Genomic DNA, 25,541 nt, shown 5'->3' on the forward strand with positions numbered 1-25,541 from the left:
TGTAACTTATTTTTTCTTTCTGTGTATTATGTAAAGTAGCATTATCTTAAATTAATTCACTAAAACTCAGCAGATAGTTCCTGAAATACCTTATTTTGTTACTGTGTAAATATTACGTTGTTGTAGTTTGTTTGCATTTTGTCTGTAAAGACAGAATTAAAAAGGGTATTAAAATTTATGATTTTTTTTGGAATTCAACAGTCACTTTTTCAATTTTCTTACAAATTAGTGGGTATTTGGAGGTATTTACAGAGAAATTATAAATATAATCTAACCAAACTTAACTTACACTTGCTTCACTAACTAATCTATTTTTTTATTTCTACTTGTCAATTTCATTCAAACATAGTTCTTCGAAATGTTGTACCTGAGACAGGTCCAATATAAGCATTATTGCATATAATTAAATATAAATCATAAATAAAATAAACCAAACTTAACATACTTTCGCTTTGCATGCGACTAGCAAGCGAAAGTTAGTAAGTGAAGCGAGCGTAGGTTAACTTTGGTTAGATTATATATTTATAATTTCTCTGCAAATACCTACCAATTTGGAAGAAAAAATTGAAAAAAGTGGCTGTCTGATTCCAAAAAAGTTTTGTTTTATTACTCACTGCTGTTCCAGTTTTTTCTGCTATAATTTCATATTGTAAAAGTCATGAATTCTTATTAATCTGATACTTTTTTGGAATCAGACAGCCACTTTTTTCAATTTTTTCTTCCAAATCGGTAGGTATTTGCAGAGAAATTATAAATATATAATCTAACCAAAGTTAACCTACGCTCGCTTCACTTACTAACTTTCGCTTGCTAGTCGCATGCAAAGCGAAAGTATGTTAAGTTTGGTTTATTTTATTTATGATTTATATTTAATTATATGCAATAATGCTTATATTGGACCTGTCTCAGGTACAACATTTCGAAGAACTATGTTTGAATGAAATTGACAAGTAGAAATAAAAAAATAGATTAGTTAGTGAAGCAAGTGTAAGTTAAGTTTGGTTAGATTATATTTATAATTTCTCTGTAAATACCTCCAAATACCCACTAATTTGTAAGAAAATTGAAAAAGTGACTGTTGGATTCCAAAAAAGTATCAGGTTAATAAGAATTCATGACTTTTACAATATGAAATTATAGCAGAAAAAACTGGAACAGCAGTGAGTAATAAAACAAAGAGAAATTAAGTGGAAAGTTCACAGTAACAGTTATGTTTTATATATAATATTTCATAAACCATCTGAGTAACAAAATACATTGTTTGATGTATTTTGGAAAAATTAAACTGTTTCACAAAGGTCAAATTTAATAAGACTGGTGATTGTACTTACATTAGAGTTTATTATTGTGGGTATTAGAAGTGAGCAAATACCTGCTAATCCTGCATCCACCTTGGCCTTGCCTTTATACAATATCCTTTTATTACATTCCAAAAGCTTCAAGTTATGCATCTTAGGGGCATTTATTATCAATAAATGTTGGTAGTAAATATTGGATGTTAATGCATTTTTAATCATCATATTTGTATTGCTAGATTTTTTTTAAACTAAATATGTACAGTAGAATCTCAAGAAGTTCATGTATGATTTTATATAAAGAATAACTCCTAAGAAGAACTGAAATGTTTTCTTTTGCACCTAAATAAATAAGTTTGAAATAAAATGAGCATTTAGTCCATTGTGTTATATTAAATGTGCTCATTCAGGGGAAAAATGAAAAAAATCCTTTATATGCATGAGGGACAATCAGTGTTAGAGCCTGATTTGTGTAAAGGTTTTTGTTATGAATTTGACTCTAGTTGATCAAGTATTATGTTGTAGTAAATGCATCTAAAATCTGTGCAGATATAAATTGATACATTTCTTCACTGAAGAGGCAATCAAGTAGAACACGATACAAAATCAGAATGTACGGTGATTGTACATTCCCGCCTTATGCATATTGACTCTGATTCTTGTTCTACTCTCTCACTCAGGGTACATTCTTTGAGTATGGTAGCCTTAACTAATGAGATGAAACAATAATAATTGTATACATTAAGTTTTCCCCCATAGTTTGTAGTGTAATCAGTGGGAAAAAAAAATTCTACAGGTGTAAATTTACCTGTAGAAAATCTTGTTTCTTTGATGACGAAAGTATTTAAGAGTGTTGAGTAATTTTTGCTGTAAAATTATGAACTAAAGCCTTTTTTGACCCCTTCTTAATTTTGTAGTGTTCACCTATTCTTTTTTCCTTTCTTAATGTGTACATTGCAATCTGTTTAATTAGTGAACAATAAGCTATAGCCCATGAAATGAGTATATGTATGATATGCAAATGAGGTGTAGTTCCAGACCCAGGCCAATTAATCCTGATACTTGTGGTTAATTGAACCTTCACCAAAGTACACAGTGTATCCACTGTCTATTATTCAAATCTATATAAAAGCAACTAACCTTTACTAGGATTTACGCCTAAGAACCTTAGACTTCGAAAATCAGCTGTTAAACAATTGATCTGTGATTACAAGTTAACCACTAGATCAACCCACTGGTTAATTGTCCATACATTACGTAGCCCAGTGTTCATCTAAAAAGAAATTTTTTTAATAATTTACCTAATAGAATAACATGATTTTTTTCAACATGATTTTGAAATTATAATTCTATTGAATGTTCTTGAAATTAAATTCATGGTATTAAGGAAGTTATTTTAATTTGTGTGCTTATCAACCTGTTTTAATGAAATCTTTGTTTTATCAATTCCAGATGTATGATTTCTGTAAATATTATTTTATTTAATAAATTAAATTCTTTTTTGTAATGTTGTGTTATTTTTTTATCACCTATAGATTTACATTTAGATGTAATAAGTTTTCTTCTTTTGGATGTATTATTAAAAGTAATTAATATTAACTCTTAATATGATGATAAACAATGTTTACTTTTTATGGAAAATTCTTTGAAGAATTTTATGTAGATCTTTTTTAAAGCTGAAATAATAAAAAAAAAAAATACATAAAATAATGCCAATATATGGTAACAGTCATCATATCCAATTTATGTTTATTATTTAAAATTTGAAATTACTTAAATTAAAAGTGCAATTTCAATTCTTCAATGATGTTTATCTGAAGAAAAATGTAAGTGCATCATTAATACAGGTTTTTATTATTTATTATGTAGACAAATCATACAAAGAGCGTGTGTGAGTGTGTGTGTGTGTATATATATATATATGTATATATATATATGTATATATATATATATATATATATATAAAAAAAAAAAATTAGGATTGAAGTGAAGTAATTATTTTCAATACATAATGTTATCTGTGATAACATGAACTTTGTTTATATAATTTTAAACTGAAGTCGCTATTCTCAAGTTAAGAAATAATTCATGCCACCCTTAAGGAAAAAGACGGCTTACTAAGAGATTTCTCATTATCTTCTCTTCATTGACCAACATGTATTGTTGCACACCCAACCTTATAAAATTATATAAAGAAAGTTCACGTTATCACCGATAACATTATATATTGAAAATAATTCCTCCACTTTCAATCCAAATCCTTTTTTTTTTCAAATCTTGAGAACAGCAATTTCAGTTTCTTGGTTCTCTACAACCTTTTTGGTAATGGCACCAAATATACATCACATGATTTAAAAGAGACTTGCTGTGATTATTGACCAAATGCAAGTTAAATAAAAAAGTGTAAAACTGTTTTAACAATAAATTTCTAAGTTAATAAAGCATTAATAAGCAGATATTAATAAACTCTTTAATTTTTTTGAATAATTTTAATTGGAATATTGCTTGGAATATGGTACAGTTTGAATACTTTTTTGATTCATATAAAATTTTCATGTAAAGAGGTGAAAATACTTAAATTTGTGTAAGAAATAAAAGGGTAAATCTGTCATGATAATTGTATAAAAAAGCTAATATTCTCAAGTAGATTGAGAATGTATATGTGTAGATGGAGAATATATATATATATATATTTACTTGCAGAAATTATTATTAGGTTATTAGATTGAGTAATACATTCAGGGCAATTAAGCCACACAGTAGAAAGCAGTAATGAACAGCATAATAAAAAATCTTACATGGACACCATATGACTTCCTTGTACAACATAAATTACATAATTATTAATAAATCAAACATGAACTTTATTTATACAATTAACATTATTACAATTTGTATACATTAACTGTAAATAATTAACTTTTATATGTTATGATGAATTAAATAGCACGATGTAATTCACTGATTGAGTACTGCAATAGAATTTTACTCGAAGAGAGAAAAAGATCAAGGAAAGAATAAAAAGATTAAGAGATTAACATGTACACAAACTAAGATAAGAAGAATTATATCAAACCAAAGAGCGATTAAATGATTGGCAACATAAAACAAATAAATGAAATGATGATCAACTACGACTTAAGGGAAATATTGTCCGACAATATTAGAGGAGTAATGAACTGAAAAATAAGAATTTTTTGTCATTTATTAAAGATCGAGCATGTATGCCTCAGAGTATATGTTCTTAGGAGGATCTATTTTTCAGTCATTCTGTAGTTAACTTTAACGTAGATAAAATTAAACAGAAATTCCAGAATAATTAAATAAAATTAAACTAGAAAATCCAAAAATAATACGATTCTAAGTTATGATTTTCAATTAATACTTAATCAGATGTTTCATCAATTCTATTACATATACACATGTATAATAATGCCTATTAAATTATATATACACATTTTTAATTCATAAAATTTTATTTCAGTAATAACTGCTTCATTTTTTTTTTATTGTTATTGAATAATTATTTATTGTAATTTTTTGTTACAGTCATGGGTTAATAATTATTAATAAATCAATATATGTAATTTAAAAAAAAAGTTAATAAATAAATAAAAAAAATAAAAAAGGAGATGAAGTTTGATTCAAACCGATTGTGCCTTCCCCGTATAGATCCAAGTATTTCATTAGTTAAAATTTCATTTGGCTATAACTTTGGAATCAATCAAAATAAGTACCACTTATGATCGTTGAAAAGCTCTCAATGAGGGTTTATTACTGCAGTTAGAAAAAATTTAAAATCAATTTTTTTGGAGATTTTGGGCTTTTTGGGGACACTTTTAGTTAAGTCGATTGCAATCAAAAAGGGAGGTTACAGCAGCCTTAAATCCAAAATTTCAACATACTATGGGTAATCATATTTGAGTTATGTGAGATACGTATGTACAGACGTCATGCCAAAACTATTCAAAATAGGTTCGGGGATGGTCAAAATGTATATTATTTCTGTTGAAATCTGAAAACTGAAATTTTCACGATCTCAATCCTTTACTTCGTACAAGGAAGTAAATAGTATGAGTTATTGTTGTGTATGTAACGAATTCATGTTACTTTTTGTCTGTCACTGCCCTATGCCACATTTACTAATGTATTTTTTAAGATGACCCAGTTTTTTTTAAAGATAATTAAAAATTAAATGAAAGAATAGTAGATTTTGAAATATATGACTTCACTTTTACTTTATACATTCTTAAAATCCTAATTTCTTAAAATATTATGGCACTCAAATAACTAAATTTTCATTAAATTTAATGAGGTATATATCTTAAAAAATAGATGCAATGCGAATTTGGCAGTTGTCTTTTATAGCCTCAGTAAAATTAACAATTCCTTAGCTGATGGCATTCATTAATATCTTTGCACAAACTGATTAATGATCTTAATAATATCAGTATCTGCATTATTTAAACAAAATTTAAATATTTGATATTGTTTTTCACATGCCCCAACCACCTCATCCTATTTTTTTAATCTGCTATATTGGAATTATGAAAATATCCAAGATATTTTGGAATATAGTGCTAGAAATTTAAGGAAAAAATAATTACACACTGTTACTGTCTGGATTTTGAAATAATCAACATCCAAAAAATTGATAAGCTTTAAAATAAATATGCTTATAAAATATCCTTCCAGATTCCTCTCATAATTTATGTATTGGTATATAAGGGATAATTTTAAGAACTTTGTCAATATAATTATTAGTTAAGATGTAACTTCAACAAAAAGAATTAGTGTGAGAAAGTTAACTTTCTGTGAGATGTGTATTAAAATGCATGTTACTGCAATACTTTTATTTATTCTGAATTCATAAATGTGTATTTTAGCAATTCAAATCTGCAAAAATCTACTGTTCTTTATGTACTACGGTATTTTTATTTGTGAGATTAGGGGCTGACGTAAGTACAAGTGAGTTTCATAAAATATACTATGCAGAATCAAATCAACTTTATGAGTGTTTCATTTTACCAGAATTACTCATTTTGGTGTTGTTTTTTTCTGAAACTAGAATTAAATTATTTTATTAATATTTTATAATGAAAAAAAAAAATCAATCAGATTAAATGGTCAATTGAACTTTAAGAACAGTGTTTTATATGTTGTTGTTTTGATGAAAACAAAACTTCTTATTATAATTCCTGAAGTGAAACTGATATATGAGGTCAACAACATTATAAAAGATTATGTGTTGTGATTTATAATATGATAAAAGAAGAAATTTTTAGGACTGGTTATGGGAAAATGTTTTTGTTTAAAACGCCCATTTTATTAGTTGTATAAAAAATTATGATCTAGTGAATATAACAGAATCCAAAATCAGCTGTTGTAACTTTTATTTACATGGATATAGATTTATTTCCTCTTAAACATCTGCATTAAGTACATCAATTTCACATAAATAGGTGTTGTTACTTTTGTTTCCACAGATTTAAATATATGTATGTTTATGCCTTATCACATTAATCTTATTTGATTTTACTGATGTGTTAATGTTAATGTTGAATTGTATTCATTTCTGAAGGAAAATTTAGAATATAATTTGCATTTTGGGATTATTTCATTCAAATTCTGGTAGTACTAAATTTATCATAAGTAGTTTACCTCAGTATTTACAGGTCGCAAGTTATTTTTATTCTCTGAACAGGAGGATGGCACGTATGTGCCATTTGTGTAACACAAAAGATATGATTTACCTCAACATTCAAATTTTACACAAAAACAGATATTAAGCAAGGTTTGAATACACTTAAACAATGTGTTTGAATTTTGATATTTGTAATGTACCGAGCTTAAAAAATATAACACTTTTTAGAAATTGATTACACTAAATTTTATTTTAAGGTAAAGTATTACTTTTGTCTTTGCTAGCATTCACTCTAAATCAAGTTTTCTTGATTTATGTAGTACATAAAAGATAATGTTGATAAAGTGTTAAAAATTATATGATAAAATAAAGTGTATTGAGGTTGATTTTTAAAAATTGTTTGTTTGAGTAGTGTGAAAGTTAAGATCACACTAAATTTGATAAAACAATACATTTACTGTAAATAATATATTACTGTATATAGAGGGATTTATTCAACTTTTTAATATTAATGTAATGCCATTGGTAACTCCACTGAAGAAGAAACTGCACAATTAACTTTAAAAGGTGTTAAACTCTAAGATGTTAAGTAATTCATTCATATAATTTGAAAGCAATTCTTTATAAAGTTATTTTAATTTTGCTAACAATTTCCAATACATCATTAAACTGTGACTTGTTAGCTTCATCATTTTGCCTTGTGGTCTAGCAAGTGTGTTTCATGTATTTGTCTTAGCATGGTGAAAAATATAATGTATCAGTTTTTTAACTGATGCACTACACTAACAGTTATGAAGATGTGTATTAACATTCAATGCGATTATTTATGTTCTCTTCACTTTTTAAGATCAACATATTACTGCTGTAGTTCGGTTGATCATAATGGATGGTAAAATTTCCTTAAAATTTTAATCACAGGTTCATTAATTTTATTATAATTAATGTACAGAAATTTTCTCCAAATTATTCTAAATAAATATTTAGACATAAAGACTTAAAATGTGTATCTGAAATAAGCTTTATGCATAATTTAAAAATGAATAACAGTTTCTCTGAGGAAGTGACCATATCTAAAGAGCAATTTCTTCTGCTTCCTTGTTCCACCACTGATCATTGATGTACTTCTTTCTCCTTAAAACATGATGAAGGAATTCTTTAATTACTGAAGCATCTACAGAAGCTTCAATCAATCGTTTCATTGCAAACAAATCTTCTTGTACATTATAATAGATGATTTTATTTATAAATACATTCACCTTGTATTTAGATGAAAAAAATATGATTGCTAAGTAATTAAATCTGAACTATTGCTGGGATTGTTGGGTTACACTTACAAGTACTTGATGTACCAGTATACCTAAAATAAAAAAAAAATGTGTTTGTTACTATTTCTTTTGTTAATTAGGCACGTTAGACTTAAAATGGTTTCTGTGTTGGGAGCTACGTTGTTCAACTTCAGGTTGTTGAGATAGCGCTACATCGAGGGTTGGATGTTGTTCTGTTATAGCATCCATACATTGTATCTGGTGAACTGCCAGGTTTTTTGTTGGAAGAGGTTTTATTCTGGTTCAGATAGTATGTCTGCTGTTTTGTGCAGAAGAGAGGTTGATTGCATCTTCATCCGACATCATGGACAAATAATCATGTTGTCCATGTGGATGTTCTGAACTTGTATCTGTATGTTGCAAGTTCAACATGTTAGTTTCAATATAGAGATTCTACTGATCCGTCATCTTGAGGTCTGGGATAATATCCTTCGGTTCTCTGTTACTAGTCCAATCCTTATTGGTGTGGATGTGAATGCTAAGTCACTTTTGTGGCATAGCAGTTTAACCAATGATGGCAGTGAATTAATAGAGAGCTTCTTAGCCCAGCATGGACTTCAGGTATTTAACATACCTGAGGAATTGTCCACCTATGCAGGTAATATAGATGGGCGACAGTTGTTTGGAGGAACGAACATCAATGCAAGAACAAGGCTGAGAAATGCCTTTCGCTGGGATTCTGAAGTGACCTCTGGTAAAGCCTGTAAGGGCTAAGTATGGAAGGGGTTGCATGGCGACTGAAGCTGCCACATGGAAGCTGTCTTCTCCTATGGGGTCAGGATGCACTTGCACACAGATAATGAAGTACGACAACAGGATTGTTAATTTAAATGGTAATATTCATATATTAGAGAAGTATTTGGTTATGAAATTTGTGAATTTTATTTATGAATTTGTGTACATATGAATCTTTGCCTCGTAAAGAAGGAATGCTTACGCTTATGTGCCTTGGTCTGTTTAAAAACAACTGACCGATTTTGAATGTGGCTTAACTTTTGATTTTTAAGCGACATTTTTTATTTTGTAACAAAAGGTATAAAAGCTGCCAGTCAGGGTCAAGTTATTTTCTCTGGGAATAGTGATATCTGTTACATAGCCAGTTCCTGCAGCGAATATGATGGTGTCTTTTGTAGGGCTGAATATTACCTACATTTCAGCGAGCTTGGCATGCTGATATGCAGTCGTATGTGAAGAATGCAATAGGAAACCGCTTCACTCCTCATGTTCCCTAGTAAGTTTGACATTGGATTTTTTTGTTATTCTTAAGGATGACTTGTCATTTTTGAGAGTGAATTAGCACTCGCTCATGTCAGGCCACCTACAACCATCACCATCCATGTACTTAACAAATGTATGTTGATCAAATATTGAAAGTATGTTTATCTAGGAAAGAAAGCGGTACGAACTGCTTTTGTAATTTTACTTATTACGTTAAAATATTTGTCATTCATGAGATCAAATTATGGTTTTTGGTAAGTTTGTGAAAAGGAGGTCTAAATAAACTTATGTATATGCTGTTGTGATGAAAAAGCAGTAAACATAAAATACTGTTTTATAATTTATCAGAATGAAGAAATAAAATTACAGTTATCTATTTGTTATTAAAATGCATGAAAGTAACTAATGAGTTAGTTAATTTAAATTTTATTTGTTTACGATCTATTACAGTTAATAAAAAATTAATAATTCTGTAAAATTCATATCAAAAGTATGGATATAATAAATTTGAATATAATAACTCATATCAAAGATATTTACTTTCATTATTTGAATTCACAATTATTTTCGTTGTGGACTGTTAGAATGGTTTTAATTACCCATATTTTACTATCTTTTCTCCCCCATTTTAATTAATTGATTAAGCCAAGCAAAGTGAGGTGGTAGATTGGAGTATTTATCTCCTGTAATTGCTATATTTAAAATTTTCTTCAATTAAATTCTTGAAATTAAAAAAAAAGTTTTTTTGTTGAGATCAGTATGGAGGCAAATCTATGCGCAATTTTACTTTGTATTAAATAAAATATTTCTATTGTTGTATTTATCTCATGTTACATGATTTGTTGATCAATGGGTAATAGATTCTGTAATTAATAAAAAAAAAATAAACAGTTTATATCTCATCTAAATATGATAAGAGAACTGCAAAGTATAGATAAATTGGCTTCTAATTGCTATTATTGTGTTGATTTTTATTGTTTTCTTTTGACACTACTTTTATGTTTTAGGAAGGTATTCTTGTGGTCAATGTGGCAGATCGTATTCCAGAAATGATAATTTACTACGACATCAAAAATATCAGTGCGGTGATAAAGAACCACAGTTTCAATGTCCAATTTGCTTCAAACGGACTTCACGTAAAGATTCATTAACGTCGCATATCATACATAGGCATATTAATATTATTGGATAAATACTTTGTCAATTTACTGAAGATAAAAATCATGCTTATTATTACTTCTAAAGAAAAATTAAATATAAATTTATTATCTTAAGTAATTTTCCTATAAGTGATTTTTATTCAATTATGTGGAAGCAAGTTATAATGTATGTAAATAATTTACAAATTAATGCAATAAATATTAATATAATTATTATTAATTATACGGCTTTTTTTGTGTATATATGTAAATTTGTAAATTGTTTTATAATTAAACTTAAAAGAAAAATAAATTACTTAAACATGACTTTGTTTATTTGTTGAAATATTAAACCATTATTATATTTATTTGTTGAGATGTTAAACTATTATCATATTTATTTGTGATATGTTGTTTTATTTAACTAAATCGTTATGTACTATTAGTTTTATTTAGTAGATATTTTTTGTTTTTGTCATAATTGTGCTGAATGTAAGAATTCTTTAATCATTATATAATCTATGTAAGTTTGACATTGGATGTTTGTTATTCTTAAGGATGACTTGTCATTTTTGCGAGTGAATTAACACTCACTCATGTCAGGCCACCTACAACCATCACCATCCATTCATCCATGTACTTAACAAACATATGTCGATCAAATATTGAAAGTATGTTTATCTAGGAAAGAAAGCGGTATGAACTGCTTTTATAATTTCACTTATTATGTTAAATTATTTGTCATTCATGAGATCAGATTACGGTTTTTGGTAAGTATGTGAAAAGGAGGTCTAAATGAACTTACGTATATGCTGTTGGGATGAAAAAGCAGTAAACATAAAATAATGTTTTATCATTTATCATGTTATATTATTTGTTGATCAGTGAGTAATAGATTCTAAAATTTATAAAAAAAAAAAAAAAAAAAAAATAGTTAATATCTTGTCTAAATATGATAAGAAAAAGCAAAGTATAGATAAATTGGTTTATAATTGCTAATATTGCGTTGATTTTTTGTTTGTTTTTTTCTTGACACTACTTTTATGTTTTAGGAAGGCATTCTTGGGGTCAATGTGAGAGATTGTATTCCAGAAATGATGATTTACTACGACATCAAAAATATAAGTGCGGTGATGTCCAGTTTGCTGGACATTACATTACATGCATAAGCATTTAAAATTATTAGATAAATACTGAAGATAAAAATCATGCTTATTATATTACTTATTAAAGAGAATTAAATATAAATTTATTATCTTAAGTAATATTATTATAAGTGATTTTTTATTAAATTATGTGTTGTTTTATGTGGAAACGAATTATAATCTATGTAAATAATTTATAAACTAATGCGATAAATATTAATATAATTATTATTAATTATACGGCTTTTTCTGTGTATTTATGTAAATTGTTTATAATTAAACTTAAAAGAAAAATAAATTACTTAAACATTATTAAACGTGATTTAGTTTATTTGTTGAAATATTAAACCGTTATATTTATTTGTTGAGATGTTAAACTATCATATTTGTTTGTAATATGTTTTATTTAACTAAGTGACATTACCTCATTATGTACTATTAGTTTTATTTTGTAGATATTTTTTGTTTTGTCGTAATTGTGCTGATATGTAAGAATTCTTTTATCATTATCCTTAATATAATTAATTTTTTTGTTAGAAAATTGCTTATAGGGTAGACAGCTGCTTTTCTTTCTAATAAGAGGAAGAAAATTGAAATATATATACTTTGTACTTTTTTTTATTACTGTGTCGTTTAATTTTTATCCTCATTAACTCGGCGTTAATACGTTAAACGACTTAACGTTACACAAGGTTTGAAAATAACCAACATCGGTGTCTTATAAAATTTGCAAGTTATTTGTCGATTAGTGTTGATGGTTTAAGAAAATTAAGCATTTTTAATAATTAGATATAACTAGAATCCGCCAGTTATTTGTTGATACTTTTAATAACTTCAGAGAGATTCATTTCATGTGCTGGCTAACATCAGATATTGTTTTTAAAGAAAAATAAAGATTTTTCATTCCGCTGAAATAGTAAATTTATAATTTACGGGATATTATGAAATGACGATATTCGTTTGTTTATCTGAATGTATTCCGATATAAGTTAAATTATTCCACTGTTATTGTAAGCATCCTTATTTATGTATATCGTATTGCTTGTATTTTGTATGAATAAATTATAACTTTAAATCCCATCCCTATTAATTTGTAATTGTTATAACTACTTAACAAAATTTTAAGTTTCTTATCTTGGAATACAATTTTAAAATTCAATTGTTAATAGATTTGATTAATTTAATTGTTTCGCGATCCGATCAGTACAGGGATATTTCAATATAATGTTAAAATGTAAAATATTTTAATTATCAGTCTAGATACAGAATTTAAAATTATAAGTGTGGGCTTTTGCGAAAAATTTAGTCGTTTCTGTGAAAGAGTTCAACGAGCAATATGTACGTCAGTAGCCTAAAAATACTGCTGTACATTCGGTCGTTCTTGTTCTGAAAGTGATGAATTAAATTTCATTCGACCTTCAGCTAGCATTATAGTTAGTTTTTTATTTATATACTCTGTGGAATCGTTTAAAAACAAAATACCCGACTTAAATTCTTGAATTTGTTCTAAATGTTTTTTGTTCAATACCATTAGTTAATTGTTCGGCTAGATCATAAAAAGAAATCCTGTTCACAACGATCATGGCGATTTCATGATCGTTTAATTTTTTCCGACGTAATAATGAGATTAATGACAGAAATAAAACTAAAGATAGTGTTTTAAAGAAGAGTTACCTCACAATGAGCGATTTTTAAGGTTGCATTTTCTGAAAAATTGTACTAGTTACTTTATCTGTTTTCCTTGTTCCGGTAACTAAGAATATCGAGGCTGTTAATTTTTATTTAAATATTACTACTATTCGTAGTGATTAAATATCTACTTTGTGACTATATTTTTACGGTATTTGTCGGAGCAAAGTAGTGTGTGTTGCGTTTAAAAGTGATTAATTAAAAAAAATACTATTTTTAACGATGAAGCTGTGGTCGACTCCACATCTTTTGAATGACGGTAGGATTTTATTAAATGACTTGATAGATAGAGAACAAACGAAAAACGCATCCTTTAATCCGAGGCGGGTCAGTATTTATAAATTGGAGCAGGGAACCCATCGTATTAAAATCCAGCCTGTTGCGGAACCTTTCTTGAATGTATTTTCAATATCCAATGGTAAGTTTATATTTTACGATAACAAAATAAATAATAAAATAAATTATATTTTACAAGATTATTTATTTGTTTTACAAAATAAAATTGTTGACGCAGAAATAATTATGCGCAGTCAATGATAACGAAAAACTATAATCGAGTGTCCAGGTCGCACAGAAGATGCTGTGTAATTTACGATTAATTCTAATTTTCCGAAAGCTTCCAAGTTAATGAGATCATGTGATATTTAATCGCTTTAGATTTTTAAAAAATATAAATATCTTTGGACTGTCACCCTTAATTCTTCATTGATTAAAGTATAATGGTTCTACGTTCTGACACGTTGAGGTCCGAGGTGCCAGTATCGACTCAGAAAAGGGGTCATCGTATCAAATCGACATGTCTTATTTGATCATTTATCGTCCTGTTATGACTTAAATAAAGTAAATTTCAGAAAATCTTTTGAGAATTATATTTTAATTTTTCAAAGATCCTTTTCCGTCGTTTAATCGGTATATTTTTCGTCATTTATTTTGTAATAGAATTGTCACGGTTCATAAAATATGTACGTCGAAGTATCGCAGAAGCCTTATGCCTTATATCATGCATAAAGGTAGTGGTTTGAGGTCTGACTCTACCGGTCTCATCGGTTTCTCGGTACTGTTTTCTGTCTATTCTATTTTCGTGTTTTAATAACGTATCTTAAATGGGCGATCTCAGGATTTTAGAATTTATACACCTTTACCTTTGCTACACTAACTAGAGACGCAGCTATTTGCAATCAATCCTTCCAATCTGTAAATCTGCCTCAGATATTCATAGATTTTGGAAATGTTAAAAATCAATTAATTTTAAAAGCTAGAGTTAAGATGCTAAACTTAAAAAATTCTAAGCGTTTTTGGTCATATACCTAACTGTTAAGAAATTACAGCGATGGTTAACTTATTTTTGTCACGTAATTTTTATGATAAATTATGGTAACCGACGAGATGAACTGTTCATAGAACATTAGGATTTTTTCCATTTTAGGGCTGCACGACTTCAAACTTTTTCTATAGAAGTCGGGTTTTAAAATAACTCGATTATAAGCAGTAATTACTGAATTTATTGCACTGTTTTTAAGTATTGTTAATAATTATTGTGTTTAGTTTACGTTTGTTACTTAGTTATAAGTTATATATAATTCGAGTATCAACGGTAATTAGACAAGGTTGGCGAGCGTAGGTTATATTATGTTGATTCTATATGTTGACGAATCCCATTTTTATCAACATACCCAAAATAACATTTAAGTCGTGCAGTAGGCAAAAGTAGAGTAGGAAAGGTCCGAACATTGTTTAATAATTATTACAATCGAAAAACTTTTATTTTCAGCGCAGATTTTACTGTTTTTAATAATGTCGGTCTCGCCCCTGAGAAGTGATGTACGAAATGTTTCTGTTAGATACAATTTGTATGTTTTAGTGTAGATAGTCGAAAGATACAAAAAAATTCTACGCTTAAATTGCGATTTATTGTGGTAATTTATATATCTTTATACTCTGTCGGAAGATTACAGACTGATGAAAAAAGAAGAAATAAGTTGTTTTGAGGACATTAACCTTGCTTTCTAACTAACAATAAACTCGCGTTGCTGCTACAGGTTAGCGGGGAAAATTAATTTTGTGGTATGTTTAGACCGACGAAAAAGCTGTTATAAAGGAATTCTGTCATAACAGAATTCATGATAGTCAGTACATGTACTGACTACGTTAAATAAGTAAATTACAAAAGCTTTTGATCTGCTATTTTTAAAAAGTTTATATTTCAAGATTTTTTAAAATTAATTTTTGTATTATATGTACGACTGTTGAATAATTATCAAGCGTGAACTCTGATTGGATTTGAAAATAATTTGATTAATTGAAACTGGTTTTTGTAAATAATAAAAATATATTGTTAAAATACACTTCTTGAACTTCATTAAATTTTAGTTTAATTAAATTCACAATTATTTTTTATTTATTAATGGTAGTGAATATTTTGATTTATATAATTACGCTGTGTATCTAAAACGATTATTTTATCAGTTAAAATGAAAAAGAAATGCTCAAAATAAAATGTGTGGGTGTGTGTGTATATATATATATACATACATACATACATACATACACGTGCGCGTGTTAGTACTATTGATATTCACAATCAACCAAATCAATATTACCCCTTATTCTTTTAATGCATACTGATTATTTAACCGAGTAAAGTTTTTGGGTTTGTTTTGTGTATTTTTATTTCTTTTTTTAAGAAACTGCTATATTCATTAAAATTCTCTGTAATGCTTTTTTTGTTTATTTTTTACAAGTGTGACAGTTGATAAAAACATTAGATAAAAACACTTATTTAAAAATATTTGGAACATTATTTTATTAATGATGAAAGAAATAAGATTAACTAGGTTTACCACCTACATCGTTTTAATTAAAACAATTTAATCTCCAATTAAAAAAAGAAAGAAGAAACAAGATATAAGTATTAATTACTAAACAATGAAATTGTAGGTAGGTAAGATAACCGTTATTAACAGTAGCAAGATTAGTGGGAAATCATTCATACTGTATGAGTGTTACATTATTTACTATACTAGAGCAAATGGGGATGGTGATATGTTTGTCTCTAAAACAACTAAACCAATGATGTATTTATTAAATGAATCACCTCAGTCATGCAAAAGGACACCAATCATCACCATACATGTGATGATTTGAAGAAAGTAAAATTTTTAATTATACATGTCATTTTCTTTAAAATGAAAATTGAATGTTGTTTAAAATTTGTCACATAAAAATGTTTGAAAAGTTGTTAAAAATATGTATATAAATATAAACAAATAATTATATATATTTATATATAATTTATTGAAAATAATGATTTATTAAATAAGATTTGAACATGGTTTAATAAAACAGTAATTATGATAATTAAATGCATTTTAAAATTAATTTTAATTGAAATTTCTTTAGAAAAGTAATTCAAAATAGGTTGCTATAAAAAAAAAATTCAGTGAAGAAGTTATCAAACACATCTACATCTGTAACATACAAATTGGCAATTTTGATTGTCACTTGATGACGTAACAAGACAATTTTAACAAGAATTAAACTTGAAAAATTTTATTTCATTTTTGTACTAGATTTAAATCAGTTGCCTGGTGTGATCATCAAATTCTTTTAACTTTATCATTATTTATTATCTATGTTTAAAAAATTAATGACAATATAAAATTCATATCACATTTTAACAAAAATTCTTGATTTATGGGTATGTTTATTTATACGCACGCACACACACCGACATGTATTATCACAATACTTATAATATTTTTTTATTTTTTAGAATCAGTATTTATTATATTGTTCCTTCTTTAACACAGTTTTTTAATTCTGAGGATAAATAGGATGGTATTAATAATTCTTTACTTTTTATCATAGCCTTTTTTTCTGTTTAATATGTTTATTTTAAAAATGTAAAAAATAAATGTGTTATATTTTTGATCAGGCAGGTACAATAGATGACAATAATGTTTTATTTATATTTAAAAAATAACATGATCGTTTTTATTTATTGCAGTGATTCCCAAATTTTTCTAACTGATGCTCGTTAAATGTCACTTCTAAAATGGAGTGAGAAGAGTGAAAAAAAAATCATTAATTATTGTTAAACTAAGATTCATTTGCATAAATGTGTTGCAAATAGGTCCATAAGTATTAAATTAAGGCGTTCATAATCCTGTATGTTGATATTTATACCTTTTTTTTGTTTTTTATTTTATAAATAGATCTTTGACAGTACCTTTGTAACATCTGAAAATTTGAGTTTATTTTAGAACTGTTTAATAAACTGCAAATTGTTTATTTATGCTGTTATGATTTATTTAATAAACAGTTTATTTGTTAAAAATATTCAAATATATACAGCATTTTTCTGTAAATAGTGACTCCAAAGGGGGTGATAGCATTTTTTTTTGGGAATCACTGGTCTTGTCCATTAAATCATAATTGATAAGTTTGTCTGTCATTTTATTTGTTTAATTGTTAAAATTCTGAACTTGATCTACTTTAATGAGTATAAATTAGTAATTCAACAATTATAGTGATGATGAAATTATGTAATTCAGTTTTAATTAATTGTTTGCAATTTTGGATATTATCATCTTACCTATTGATATGTTTCCTTTACAGATGGAATTATTTATCGACCAAGATTTTCCTGCGAATTATGTTTCAAAACTTATTCTAGAAAGGAAAGTCTTCACAGACATCTGCGATATGAATGCGGGAAAGCACCGGCATTCCAGTGTCCCTTCTGTCCAAAGAGAACAAATAGAAAAGACGGTCTAGTCTCACATATAACTCATCGTCATAATGATACAATATTATAGTGTTAAGTTGAATTTACTGTTGTAGAGAGTTCTGTTATGTTAAAGTTATAAATTATGTCCTGCAATTCTCAAAATGTTGGCATCTGCATCTTCAGATCAAATATCACAGTATCTTCTATATTTTTTACATATCATCATATTCTAGAATCCAGAAATTAAAATCAGTTTAACCAAAAGTTAAAAAAAATGATAATATAATTTTTTCTTAAGACTGGCTTGAGTATAAATCCAAAACTGCCTTGATTAGGGAGTAGTCTACAAGGTAGATGATAATTAAGTGATCGAGATTATATTATTTGATATGATTTGAGATTCTAAATGATTATGTAATAATATAGTAAAGAAAGTCTGGAATGGGGGATTATGTGCTTAATTTGAATAATAGTAATATTTTGTTGGCTGAGTATAAAAAGTACTCATTTAAATTTGAATCTCCCTCTTCAATGAGCTAATGAGTTTCTCATTTCATTTTCTGGAATGTTTCTGTAAAATAGAAAAATACTTACTTGTGTATAGTTAATGCCAGGGATGCTTTCTTGGACAGATATTTCTGTTGAAAAATTTTTCTTGACTTTGACCCTTAAAGGGAAGTTTACCCTTTTTACCCCTCAGGATTTAATATTGTTTTATTGCGCTGTTTCATTCTCTGGTTGTAGTAGCTTTTCATAAATTCAAAATTTCCCCTCCTCTAAATTCATGATGTAATTTATTGATAGCTCCTAATGAATGTCAAATGTGATAATGTATAATAATAATAATTTTGTATCCTAGATGAATATTTAAATAATATTCAACTGTAAACACACATTAAAATTTTATTTATTTTTTAATTGTTAGGGTAATTTGACAACATTGTTAAGCATAATTTTTTTGTCCCTAAGTACTGCATACTTGTTTTATAGTTGTCTTTTATTGACATATTAATTATATATGATACGCTACATTAATTGTATTATTATACCAGAACAGATTACAATAATGCTGAACCATATTGTTGTGAAACTACTTCTAATACATACTGTTAAATCATTTTAGTGTTATTTAACAAATAAAGCATTTACGTGATTTTATATATATATCTATATTAGTAGAGGTGGACAGTGGATTTTATTATTGATAAGGTTAATTGTGGATATTTTGGATTGAGTTTCTAGTTAAGTTTTTTGCAGATGAATTGATGACATGTACGACTGTGGCACCACTACTGACTAGTACTGTGTATAAATTGATATACCTATGATTTTTTGAATCAGTTTCTTCTGAACTCAACTTATACAATAATTAAACTGCAGTTAATTAATTGAAAAAAAAACTTATACAGATTATTTATTATAACTATTTAATTTGTGTTTTATGAGATGTGCAATCTTCTGATCTGATAACTGGCCACCTCATGTAGTTAACAATGATGTTATACAAAAGAAAAATTATGGAACTTTTAGCTTAGGTTTAAAAAAAGTACTTTTTTATATATGGTTTTTTATAAACTTATTAAATTAAAAAGACTGATATTTCATATATATTTACTTATAAGAGTATTTCATACAGAGTACTTATATTTTATAGAAGTTGTTGAAATATTTAGTTAGAGGAGTCTCACCAAAGTAATAATTAATTTTATTTTATGTATTCATAAAGTACATATATTACATGTTATAATTTAAAATACTTGAGATCAAGCTGCTTAATAGACAGCATGTTTTTCTTTTGAAATTATAGACTGTTGTATAAATTGCTCAGTTGATGATCTAGACTTATATAATTGATTAATTTCTTTTACACGTCCCTCTACTGTCAAATCATAGAAAAACACACACACACATTTAATAAAAATATATTTTACTTAAAAATATTATCTTAATTAATTTCTTGAGTTAACCATTCAACTATACAAACCTATAAATTAAATACACAACGTTTCACTTAGAATTCTCTAAGTTTCCTCGGGTGACAGTACACATTTATACACACATCATACAAAATTCTCTTACATACTAAGATATTAACTGGTCTGCCAGTCCTAGATAACAATATTTTATTCCCACCCTTGTTGTAATAGATCCCCTTACTCATACCTGACTCATCTTATCTTTAGATAATTATCTCTTTATATAACCTGATTAATGTTTCCTGTGTATTGAAACCTTTACAATGCACATATTTTTCTCAAAAATTACAAACAGTAAACATTATTTTCCTCAAAACTAAATTTACCATATAAATATGATATTTAAATATTAAATTAACATATATGTTGCTTAATCCAGCTATGTCCATTCTATTGTTGACAGCATTTGTATTTTTCTTGATGTAAATCATTTCTAGAGTGGTCTTTTTATATGTATTTCGTTCTTTGTGTAACATTTTGGTATGCTGAAATTGAATGAGTGTTCATGTTATATTGTATGTTTTGTGAGTGCTGTCACTTCCTTTTTTCTATATTTATGGGCTTCTATTCTTTTTTTTAAAGTATTGAGATGTTTGTCCAATGTAAAATGAGTTTCAATCTTTACACAGAATTCTGTATACTATGTTGGCTTATTGATTTTTTCTATCGGCGATTTTAATTTAGAAAACATACTATTCATTTGTTGTAATTTTGATGGGCCATATATGATATATACTATAAGTCAGAGATCTGTCAGAAAAGATTAAAAGATTGCTACAAAAGGATTTTGCAATAGCCCATCAAAATTATAACACTCTGAATAGTATGTTTTCTAAATTAAAATTGCCGATAGAAAAAATTCAACAATCCAGCATTGAATACAACATTCTGTGTAAAGATTGTAATGCGTTGTACATTGGGCAAACATCTCAATACCTTAGTAAAAGAATAGAAGCCCATAAATATAGAAAAAAGGAAATGACAGTGCTCACAAAACATACAATATAACATGAAAACTCATTCGATTTCAGCACACCAAAATATTGGACAAAGAACGAAATACATATAAAAGGACCGCTCTAGAAATGATGTACATCAAGAAAAATACAAATGATGTCTGCAGTAGAACGGACATAGCGGGATTAAGTAACATATGTTAATTTAATTTAAAAAATTATATTTATATGGTAAATTTAGTTTTAAGGAAAATAATGTTTAATGTTTGTAATTTTTAAGAAAAATATGTGTATTGTAAAGGTTTCAATACACAGGAAACATTAATCGGGTTATATAAAGAGATAATTATCTAAAGATAAGATGAGTCAGGTATGAGCAGGGGGATCTTTTACAACGAGGGTGGTGATAAAATATTGTTATCTAGGATGGGTGGACCAGTTAATATCTTAGTATATAAGAGAATTTTGTATTATGTGTGTATGAATGTTTAATGTTACTTGAAGAAGCTTAGAGAATTGTAAGTGAAATGTTGTGTATTTAATTTATAAGTTTGTATAGTTGATTGGTTAACCCAAGAAATTAATAAAGGTAATATTTTTAAGTAAAATATATCTTTTATTATATTTAATTCTATCCAATCAAGAGGAAAATAAACTTAAATAAATTACATTTAATGTATACATGTTCATGTATACATATACATATATTAAATATAAACCACCAAAATACAGTAATTGGATAAGTTAAACTTACCATATTAATTTCCAATAACTAATTTTTGTGTATCCCGCATCTGCAGTTGGTATTAAATTTTATGTCTATCACATTAAAACATTCTTATAATTTTTTGTCATTTTATTTGAAATTATGTTTTATTTCAAAATATTACCGTTAATTTTAAATAAAATGAGAAAAAATTAAAATTGAAATTCATTCAAAATTTCAAAATATAAAACTTTAATACCATCAGAAGATACAGGATACCATGAAAACTAGTTGCAAATTAATATGGTAAGTTTAACTTATTTAATTACTATGTGGTTTATATTTCATATAATATTAAATTTTATTAATACAGTGGTCAATATGTTTATGAATTATTTGAATATTCAAAAAAAAAAGAAAAAAAATATATATGTATAAGAGAGAAAGAATGAGTATATGTTCAATTTTTATCACTAATCTTCTAAACATTGAAAATTAAGTTAAATCAGTAATTATATCTTTGAGGCTGGATGATCACAAGCGACAACTATTTGGATAACACAGGATATAATTACACAGAGTTAGTTAATTTTTTTTTTTTGTAATTTACATGTTTAATTTATTTTAATAGTATTTATAATTATTTATTATTTACTTATAATGAATGTATTTATAAGTTTTTATGTTTATTGAATTTTATATTTTTGAAAATAGAGTACTATTTTGCCATGTGTTATTTTTTTAATGTTGATATGTTCCTTGTATCTTATTTTAATGTAGTCAAAGTTAAAAATTTATGTTATGTGAAATTATTGTTCAAAATAATTTCAGAGGATCTTTGATTTCAAATCAAGAGCTATAAGAAATACATGTTAGATGGTGGTTAATTATGAGATAAAAATAAATTAAATTATACGTAAACATAACTTCTTTAAGCATTTTGTAGTTGTATTATTAAAAAAAAGAGATTGAGTTTGAGATCAGCTGAAGGTACATTTTTCTGCTGCATTCACACATACATGTAACTTAATGTAGTTAGTTATCGGTTTAACAGTTTCAAAAGAAATCCTTTTTAAATTTTTAATAAAATCCTCAAATACAAAAAATTTTACTGAAAATGTTGTGGTATAATTAGACTTTAGTGAATCATTTATTTTTTAGACTAATTCTGAAAAAGTTACTGAATCAGTTAATTTTATCATAGGTAACATTTTTATTATTACATATGACTCTAAAGACATGTATTATGTAAGTGCTTATAATTTTTTGTAAAAGTACATTTAAACACTGATTTAATAAGTTATTTTAAATAAGGTATGAATTAAAAAAAAGATTCTACTTACAAAAAGTATTTATCTAAATGTATATAAGTTATGTTATGTTTTATAGTTATGTTATGTTATAGTATGTTTTATCTAAATGTATATAATGTACATTCTCTTAAATTTAAATTGAGTAAAGAATTTTAAATCTGTTTAAATATATGCAAGAAGATAAACTTTATGTGGAATGGTAAAAACTAGCATTTAAAGAAGAAATGTACTTTCATATATAACTATATTACTTTCATATATTCTATCAGTTCAATTCTTTTCAATCACCACCAATGTTATTAACAAACAATACTTTTTACTTACATGAAGTAAATTATTATTTAAATAATAAATACTATGTAGTATTTAAATATTGTTGGAAATTTCATTAAATTACTTAAAATTGATATTAACTTATGTTTTTCTACTTTTTAAATATCAAAGTAAAAAAAAAATGCTTAAGTTTAAATTAAATTTGTAAATAATTGGTAAATTTCCTTACATCTACTTGTATTTTACTCTTACATAAGATGTCAACAATTGGCTGAATTGAAAAGTTAAGCAATTAAACAAAAAAAAGCCAGGTAAGACATTTAAATCTGATAAAAATTATAAACCAGCTGCATTATCAGTGCTACTGATAAACTAAAAGTAACTTATATTTCACTGTAAGTATGCATTACCTAACGTATATATATATATATATATATATATGTGTGCATTTTTATACATATAAAACACATTGAAACATAATTTATATTTTGCTTATAATCTAAAGTTTATTTATTTTTTGTGTTTTTCATTTCTGTTTTGTGTATAATATTTTAAATCATGAACATTGCATTTATTTTAAACAATGAAGATACATTAGAAAAACTATACAAAAGGGTAAGTGTGTTTTAAAGATATTTTCAATAACTGCCTCGAGAGTTCATTTTCCAATGTGTTGCTATGTTTTGTCATAGAGTGTATTCTGACAATGGTTTTTATTGCTACAATATTAATATTTTATGTTAAACTGAAACAACTATTGTTGGTCACAACCAAATAAAGCTTACTAGTATTATTACTTTTTTTTACGACTATTTCTGTTTACCAATAATATGTGTCTTATTCCTTAAAAGTCTTTCTTTTTTCTCTTGTCTATTGCTTGTTTTCAAAGTCTGTCTATAATTTTTAATAAAACCTGATTATACTTTATCATTCAAATTCTAAGCGCTTCATGGTTTTTCTTTGATCTTCTGTTTCTTTATTTCATTTGGTTTTTATGTTTTAAGTTCATTTTGTTTTTATTTTATTTTGTTTTATGTTTTTATTAATTATGATTATCCAACAAACTGATACAAAATTTTAAATTACAGCTACTTCATTAGCAAATGAAAACATATCGACTTCATGGTATCAACACAGTATATGGAAGTGGGATACAGAAGAAGGAAATCCTCGTCGTAGAAGAAGACACATAAGCATGGTTGATCAAACTTGGCAATGTCCTGATTGTTCTAGGTGTTATATTTATCAACGCGGATTGAATTTACATCGACGTTTTGAGTGCGGTAAAGAACCTATGTTTAAATGTCCTTTCTGTCCAAAGAAATGCCATCAGCCAGGAAATCTTACAGTACATATTAGAAATAAACACAGAAAAGTAGAAGCAGTTAAAAAAGAAAAATTGTAGCTATGTGTATATATTAAAAAAAAATGTATAATTGCTTTAATAAGAACATTCAATTAACTTGTCTGTGATCTAACTTTTAGAATATAAATATTTATCATTATTACTGACATAAGCGATCAGTAAGTTAAATAGTTTTACATTTTAAAAAAATGTTAATTATAAATGATTAACAAAGTTAATAAGGTTAATGTAATTAACCTTAATACTGCTATAGTTGTTATGAAGGAACGATGCTATAATTTTCCACTGAATTACTGCACTATCTGTAACCTCACTACCAGAGATCACAAGGTCCAAAAATATCATCTGGAAGATACATCTTCATGTATTTAGAATGTGAGATTTTATTAAACCATTATTTTTTCTTTAAATTAAAAACTTCTAGTGATGCTTTTAGGAAGACAGTTGACTTTTTTCTGCTTTAAATAGTATGCAGTGAACTGTGAAATTTAAAAAGAAGTAATAACACACTTAATTTCCTGACTATCATCTTCAAAATATTAAAATAATGTAATTAAAAAATCATGACTTGCTTTCTAAATACCCAGAAATACTTCCAGAAGATCTTTTCAGGACTATAATCCAGTTTCTCTGTGGTACTGCAGATGAGGTTGCTGTTAGTAATGATTTTAATTTTAAAGTGATCAATAGATGTATTTAGTATGAAATCTAATAAATAATATATTTGATCTATGTTGTGTTTAACACAACTACTTATATTAAATTTA

General features: G+C 26.6%; 1 protein-coding gene across 18 annotated transcripts in view; it reads left to right on the forward strand.

The window, feature by feature from the left end:
• The window catches only part of LOC142327137 (uncharacterized), a 599,916-nt gene that overhangs the window by 36,849 nt on the left and 537,526 nt on the right, over positions 1-25,541 (forward strand). The window contains exon 5 of one of the 18 annotated variants that reach the window (XM_075370039.1): positions 24,497-24,828. The exons of 11 other annotated variants lie outside the window; for them this stretch is intronic. In XM_075370039.1, the coding sequence (XP_075226154.1) occupies positions 24,497-24,813 (317 nt within the window). In that variant the 3' untranslated portion in view covers positions 24,814-24,828. Of the gene's footprint in view, positions 1-4,242; positions 4,332-9,297; positions 9,471-10,489; positions 10,690-11,673; positions 11,826-18,072; positions 18,288-24,496; positions 24,829-25,541 lie in introns of those variants that run through there. 6 more of the 18 variants (XM_075370050.1, XM_075370053.1, XM_075370054.1 and 3 more) reach the window with 6 other exon arrangements.

Source organism: Lycorma delicatula, chromosome 6 (genome assembly GCF_047948215.1).
Source record: "Lycorma delicatula isolate Av1 chromosome 6, ASM4794821v1, whole genome shotgun sequence".
Classification (NCBI taxonomy): domain Eukaryota; kingdom Metazoa; phylum Arthropoda; class Insecta; order Hemiptera; family Fulgoridae; genus Lycorma; species Lycorma delicatula.